This window comes from Varanus komodoensis, unplaced genomic scaffold (genome assembly GCF_004798865.1).
Source record: "Varanus komodoensis strain SLA01 unplaced genomic scaffold, ASM479886v1 scaffold59_1, whole genome shotgun sequence".
NCBI classification, from domain to species: domain Eukaryota; kingdom Metazoa; phylum Chordata; class Lepidosauria; order Squamata; family Varanidae; genus Varanus; species Varanus komodoensis.
The window spans coordinates 749048-756854 of NW_025336221.1; the positions used below are offsets into that span (position 1 = coordinate 749048).

General features: G+C 45.0%; 1 protein-coding gene across 3 annotated transcripts in view; it reads right to left on the reverse strand.

Annotated features, from left to right (window-relative positions):
• Positions 1-7807, reverse strand: part of PITPNC1 (phosphatidylinositol transfer protein cytoplasmic 1) — a 154650-nt gene that overhangs the window by 23068 nt on the left and 123775 nt on the right. For all 3 annotated transcript variants that reach the window (XM_044449551.1, XM_044449553.1, XM_044449552.1), the window contains one exon: positions 5527-5622. In XM_044449551.1, coding sequence (XP_044305486.1) covers positions 5527-5622 — 96 coding nt within the window. The remainder of the gene's footprint in view (positions 1-5526; positions 5623-7807) is intronic.

Here is a 7807-nt window from a genome sequence, read left to right on the forward strand (position 1 = left end):
CTGGAGTGTTCCTGGGCGGTCCTTAAGCTGGCCTCAACCTTCCTGCCTGTCTCATCTAACATTCCATCCTGCCAAAATGATGGATTGCTTTTACCTGGGCGTTTCAGAACCTCTATATACATTTAAAACACAATGTCATGGTGTTCCATATGAATTATATTTAAGAAAGCATAGTTGTGCATTAAGAGGTTCACCTTTGCAAGAGCAGGAGTAAAAGGAAAAGGAGCACTGCGTAATCAGTGCTTTTGTCAAACTGGCACATTGCACAGCAAACTCAAAGACTAATGCAAGCAGTGCACCATAGGCATATTTATTCACAATTTACTTAAACGCACAGTAGTATGTAATATGGTGGTGCATGAGGCAAACTGCTATTCTGAAATGTGCAATGTATACACAATTAAAGGCACTCAAGGAGTAATGAATGAGGATAAGAAGACTTCAGAGAAGCTGAATGAATTTGTTGTGTGTTTCTTCAGTGTAGATACCTGTGCCTGAATGGACATTTTCAACAAGGCTGTCTGAGGAACTGAGACAAATAGTGGTGACAAGAGATGAAGTACTAGAACTTCTTGATCAGTTGGGTTTCTTCAAGAACCTTCACATTGGCAAGTTAATGCATATTCTATTCAGAACAAATAGGGGAAATTTCCCAGTACCCTAAATGACTATCCCATGCCAAGAACAGTTAATCAGGAAGCCAACCAGAGAGGAGGAAACACTGAACGTAATACTAAGTGCAAGACATAACCTGCTGCAAGGCAGAAGTATGCTTGAACTGACCAGAAACAATGATCACATTAGTATCAAATTCAACATACATGTTGAATCTTTCATAAGCTGCCCTGAGGCCTGTGCAAAGGACAGGGTAAAAAAATGTTTTAAATGAATGAATGAATGAAAGTGAACAACTGCCAAGAAAGATAAATGCATTCACATTTGACTGCAAGGACAAGTCTTCTGAAGAATAATCAGCCTTCTGCAAAGGTAAGTCCTGGCTCACAGACAGATATGATAGCTTGTCCTCTGAGCAGTATGGCCTTTTGCAGTATTTAAATTTGAATTTAGTTCACTATAGGCTTAGTCCAAAACAGCAGTTTGTTGTCTTATTTGTTTTCAGTATCTACATTAATGTCTAATTTCATATTGCTACCCATGGGGGGATCAGGAAATCTCATTTTGAACTATACTTCTACAAAAGGAACATTTGAGAACTCTTGCTCAAAATAAGTTAGCTAAAGTAACAAGAGAGTCTTGTGGCATTTCTTCCCATCAGCAAGAGTCTACCTTGATTTGGACAGTGAAGATTATGGGTCAGGATGCCTGTTCAATGGTTCTCTAAGTTCAAGTGGTTACTATGAGAGAGTGAAGTATTAAGTAGGAATACAAAGTCAGTAGCAATTAGGAAGCTTTAAAAAAAGAGCAACAATGTATAGAATTTTCAGTATCTTGGCTGCTCCAGGCCTCCATCTGCTGGGCAAATACCCTGGTTGTTGCAGGATTAGTCCCAGGCTTTGCTGGAGCTGCCAGGGCATCGATGAGCATCACCTCGGAGCCCTGAGGGAAGAGCTATACAAGAGCAGGTTCTTCCCTCCAAAAGCTGCCTCAGCAACGCAGGGCCCCGGAGCACTGTGCCTGCGTCTTGTATGACCTTCGCCTGATTCTCCTCCTGCCCTTTCTCACCTTGTTCTGCTTCATCTTGTCCCGCCCTGCTTCCTTGCCTTGTCCACCGTGCCTTGTTGTTCCTAACCCTGCCTGGCTATCCTGCTCTTAAGCATCTGCGCCTTGCCTTGTTGTTACTCGGGTACTGACTTTTGCCTGCTGTGTCTACACTCCTGTGCCTTCCTCCAGGATGTGACTGCATGGCTCTGTGACCACAACCTGGACTTGTTATTGGACTTGGCTATTGGGCTTGAACTCTGCATATCCTTGGGCCTTGTTGCCTGGGTCCTGGTGCTTCTGCCTTGTTCCCTATCACCCATACCCCAGAACCGGAAAAGAGCATTTCTACACAAAGCTGTTAATTTGCTGAATATGTTTTTAATTTAGTTGCAGAACTGAGATATGATCAATACATGAATAGTGTTTCCTTTCCTGCTTCCCTACTACATTACTTCTAGGTAGCACTGTATTATAGTAGAATAGCACCCCCAACAATTGGGTGCCTATGCCTGCCCTCAAGCAAAGTGGTCGCAGATGGTGTTGTGTTGCATGGCAAATAGATCCACTTGGGGGACACCCCATCAGTCCCACAGGGATTGACTCATGAAGGGGTGGAGTTACCACTTGTGAAATTGGGTAAAGGTTCTGCTTAGAGAGTCTGCTAAGACAATGCAGGCACCTGCAATGTGAATAGCGATCCGAGTGGTATGTCGAGTGGTGCACCAATGCCAGATCTTGGTGGCAAGAGAGGCAAGGAGAACTTGAGCAGAAAAGACCGAAGTCTTCTGAAGCGCGGGAAGAATCAGGTGTTGGTATCGAAGTATTAGGGGTATGTTGGAGCATCAGTCTGGAGAGGATGTAGCTGAGATGGACGTATAGTGTCCATGTTCAGAGTGAGTGTGTTCAATTAAGTCTGAGCAATGGCTAGGCAAACTAGAGCAAGGTGGTCTGTCACGGGATGGAGCTATTTGTCTAGGGTCTGTAGGAAGCCTGGAAGGCAGAACAGCAAAACTGGGACCGGCCTGAGAAGAGTATTGGTTGGATCTGTTGGGTTCCAATGAGGTCCTCCATGCCTAGAGTTGAGTGGGCCCAGCACTCTCTATAGTACTCTGTATCAAAGTCCCCATGGTGTGGAGGGGGTGTTTGATGGGTTCTGCATCTTTTTCAGACGCCAGAGATTGAGAGTGGTAGCTGGATCTAGGTTGCCCGGTATGGAGGAAGACACTGCAAATCGAAGGTACAGGAGATATGGATCTCTGTGCTGAGACAGGGTCTGGTCATAGTAATACTGCTGTGGATGGATTACGAATTTTGCTTTCCAAGACCAAAGTACTTTTTGGAAGCTGAGATTGAGGTTCCGGTATTGGGTTCGGTGTCAAGAGCAGAAGGGTGGCTCAGATCTTGTGTGGGCACCATGTTTTCAGTGCACAGGAGGCCAGTAATAGGCAGAATGGCCACGTGTTTCCGAGCTCATTTACTGCTCTTTTTGTTCACTTTTTTTTTTTTTGGCTTCCCCATCCTTGGCACTTTTAATGTGGCAGGGCCTAAGTTTTCATCTGTATTAATGGAGATAGAAGCACATGAGGTAGATGGTTGGCATTGTCCATATGGAGGGTGTAGCTCCTCAATTCAGCTTTTACGTGACCTGCTTGATGTTTTCTTGCTGGTTTGGTGAAAGCCCAGCAATGGCAGCAGGCATCAGCGACATGAGTTTCTCCCAGGCAAAAAAGGCATAGGGAGTGGCCATCTGTAGGAGAAAGTTTACTGCCTCACATGGTGCAATTGCAGAACGGTGCTTTGAGCACCATTTTGTCTGTCCGATGAAGTCGAAGTAAATAGAAGAAAGAGGCAAGGATAATATACTTTTTTTGCTTCTAGCAAGAAGATAATTTCTGGGCAAGGTGTTGGAGCGGGTGGTGGCGGGACAACTCCAAGCTCTCTTGGATGAAACGGATTATCTGGACCCATTTCAGTCCGGCTTCAGACCCGGGTACGGTACTGAATCTGCCTTGGTCGCCCTGTACGATGACCTGTGCAGGGAGAAGGACAGGGGGAGTGCATCCCTGTTGGTTCTTCTGGACCTCTCGGCGGCTTTCGATACCATCGACCATGGTATCCTTCTGGATAGGCTAGCGGGATTGGGGGTCGGAGGCACTACTTTGCAGTGGTTCCACTCCTACCTCAATAACCGATTCCAGAAGGTGGTGCTGGGGGACTATGGCTCTGCACCATGGCAGCTATGCCATGGAGTACCGCAGGGGTCCATTTTGTCCCCTTTGCTGTTTAACGTCTACATGAAACCGCTGGGAGAGGTCATCAGGAGGTGTGGGCTGCGGAATCATCAGTATGCTGATGATACCCAGCTCTACCTCTCGTTTTCCACCAATCCAGGTGAGGCAGTGGCTGTACTGAACCGGTGCCTGGCCGAGGTAATGGGCTGCATGAGGGCCAATAAACTATAAACTGAAGCTCAATCCAGACAAGACGGAGGTCCTGTTGGTTGGTGGATCGGGCTTCGGTAAGGGTGAATTGAACCTAGTCCTGAATGGGGTTGCACTCCCTCTTAGGGACAAGGTCCGCAGCTTGGGAGTGCTCCTCGACCCAGAGCTTTCACTGGAAGCTCAGGTGACAGCGGTGGCGAGGAGCGCTTTCTTTCAGCTTCGGCTGATCCATCAGCTGCGCCCCTACCTGGAGTACGACTGCCTGGTGACAGTGACGCATGCGTTGGTGACTTCCCGCCTTGACTTCTGTAATGCACTCTATGTGGGGCTACCCCTGAAGACGGTCCGGATACTTCAATTGGTTCAAAATAGAGCTGCCAAGCTGCTGACGGGGACTGGACGTTACGTTCCCATGACTCCAGTCCTCCGTCAGCTTCACTGGCTTCCCATTGAAGTCCGGGCCCAATTCAAGGTGTTGGTGATGACCTATAAAGCCCTAAATGGCTTGGGTCCTGGTTACCTGAAGGAGCGCTTACGTCCATATATGCCCAACCGCCCCCTGAGATCAGCGGGAGAGGCCCTTCTCTGGGAACCCTCCATGAAAGAAATTAGGAGGGTGGGTACTCGGAGGAGGGCTTTCTCTGCAGTGGCGCCCAATCTATGGAATGTGCTCCCCAGAGAGGTCCGCCTGGTGCAGTCGTTATTTGTTTTTCGGCGCCAGGTGAAGACCTTTTTATTCAAACGTCATTTTAACTGTTAGTAGTATTTATGTATTTTATTCTTTGGCCAGGGCGACTTATTTTATTTTATATTGTTAACTTGTTTTATATTGTTAATGTATAGTATTTTAACTGATTTATTTGTGAGCTGCCCCAAGGCTTCGGCGAATGGGGCGGCATAGAAATTTTCTAAATAAATAATTAAATAAAATTGAGAAGGACATGATAATACCGGAATCTGAGAAGGAGTGTAGAGACAAACAACTTCATGAAAAAAGTAGAGGAGGAACTTCACAATGTCATTTGAAGAAATGAGGTCTCAATGGGAGTCCCACCTTCACACCAGGTGTGTCTATGGGCTGGCCTCCTGCCGAAAACTAATCAATCAGCTTTGGAATCTTCCTGAAACAGCTCCATGCATGCATGCAGATCCCACATGTGTGATGCACAGTGAACATGAAGAATAACATTATCTGAGAGCTCAAAAGCCTCACAGAAACACAGGTAGTAAGAAAGAGTGAAGTAAGTGTAAGAATTCCGCTATGCAGTTCATTCTACCACTCATGTGCACTCTTGATGTGTGGGAAAGAGTTATCCTTGCCATTTGATAGAATGAAATAAAAAGATAACCCCAAGGGTGTGATGTCTTCAGGAACTGCTCACAAAATGCCAGTGCAAATTACTCCAAGGGGTCTTTTACCTACCTCTGATTCTTTGTAGTAACGTTCAGGAATTTCATCACAGGCAATATCAATAAAGCAGACTTCTCTGTCAAGATCTTTGGCTTCATTATCAAATATCTGGAAGATTAAAAAAAGATTAACAGTTCAATGGGTATATATTCTAAACTCAACTTCTGCAGATGCTATGCTCTGGCAACAGTTCATCTTAGGGAACAAAAATATTGGTTCCAAAAGCAGCAGAGTATGTTCTTGGCAGTATCTCCAACTTACAGACTGGCTGTATTCACAGTATTCCAATTGCAAGCAATAACTTCACAATACGGAGCAAAACCCTGAAGACTTCATTGAAAGGAAAGGTTTTCCACTTCTTACACTTAGAACATATAGCTTTCCAAAGTAATAGAAGCAATACAGTTCCTTTCCCTTCTGTACTGCCCAGTAGGTGAAGCACTCTAGGTAGTTTACAGTAGTACATAAAAACAATATATTAGAATACAAGGAAAAGTCCATAAAAGCATATCAAAAGAAATATTAAAAATGTTAAACAGCTAAAAATATACAGTGAAAAATCACCCTGCACAAGAATTCTGAGGTGGGAAATCTTCTGAAGCCCTTGAATAACCAAATGTCTCAGCCTAAAGCGTTGCTTCAGCTTTGGCACCAAAAAGATGCAGGGCTACCACAGAAAAAAACCCTCCCTCTTGTTGCTGCCCTCTGAGTCTCCCTTGGAGTTAGCACTCAAAGAAAGGTTGAATACAATTTCTGGGTAGATTGTGACTGGGAGAGAAGCTCTATCAAGTATTGTGATTCCAAGCTGTGTAAGGTATAGTACCTTGAATTAGGTCTGGAAACATGCAGGCAGCCATGGTAAGCAGGCGTAATAGGTCCCCTCTGTTCAGACCTACAGTTCTCAGATATTAATCTGGTTGCTGCATTGTGCATGGGCTGTGGCTTCTGATCAGTTTTCAAAGGCAGCCCCACCCAGAATGAATTGCAATAATCTAATTTAGAGACTACCAGAATGTAGATAACTAAACCAGGTTATCCACATCCAAATAGGAGTGTAGCTGGTGGAAGGCATTTTATTGATTGATTGATTGATTGATTTATATCCCACCTTTTTCCTACAAAGGGCTCAAGGCAGCTTACATCATTCTCCTCCTCCATCTTATCCCCACAACAACAACCCTGTGAGGTAGGTTTTGCTGAGAGTCTGTGCCTGGCCCAAAGTCACCCAGTGGGCTCCATGGCCAAGAGGGGACTAGAACCCAGATCGTCTGAGTCCCAGTTCCACGCTCTTAACCACTACACCACACTGGCTCTCAATGGCATTCTGAGCCATTGAGGCTACCTGAGCCTCAAATGACAAATGTAGATCAAGCAGAACCCCCACACCAAGCTAAAAACCTGCTCCTTCAGGGGAAGTACAACCCCATCTAGAACAGTTGAACACCCTCCTTGACTAGCAATCTTTGTTGGCCCTCATCCAATCCACTGTCACAGCCAGACAGTGGTTCAGCACATCTACAGCCGCATGTCGTGATGATGAAAAGGAGAAATAGAGCAGTGTGTCATCAGCATACTGGTGGCAACATACTCCAAAACTCCAGGTGACTCCAGTCAGCAGTTACACGTAGATATTAAATAACAGAGGGGACAGAGCAGACCCCTGAAGAACTCCATGCTGGAAAATCCACAGGGTTGAATGATATTCTCCAAGTACCACCCTGAAGAGCCAGCCTCCAAGGAGAAGTGGAAACACCCCAGCACCTTGCTTCTGACACCTCATCTCAATGTATGCATACAAAAATAAAATCCATGTTTTCAATGATGTTCTTGCATACACCACACTTTCTGAGTAATGATGAGTCCTAGAGTCACTGATACCTGGATTTGGCTTCTTTTGAAAGAGCGACAACTGAAGAATTAAGGTGTCTCTGTAGCAGTTGCTTTATTTACAAATACGGAAGTAGTGTCTAAGTGGTACCATCTTCCTCTAAGCCTATCTTATTTTATCTTATCTATGGCTATCTTACTCAGACATTCCTAACTACCCTTTGACTGCTAATTATTCATACAAGGCTGAAGATCTTCTACTCCACATCAAATCCAGGGAGAGAAGCCCTGTACCACAAGGATCCCTTCAGCCAATCGATCTCTCTCTCTCCCCACAAAATGACACAAGTTTGCTTTAGGCACACACGAGTGCACAAACACACACACTCCCTTTTATTAAGCAGTGATTTTATTATTACCTTTTCTCCAAGCTCAAATATCTTATTTAAATTTAGACAAAGGGGAG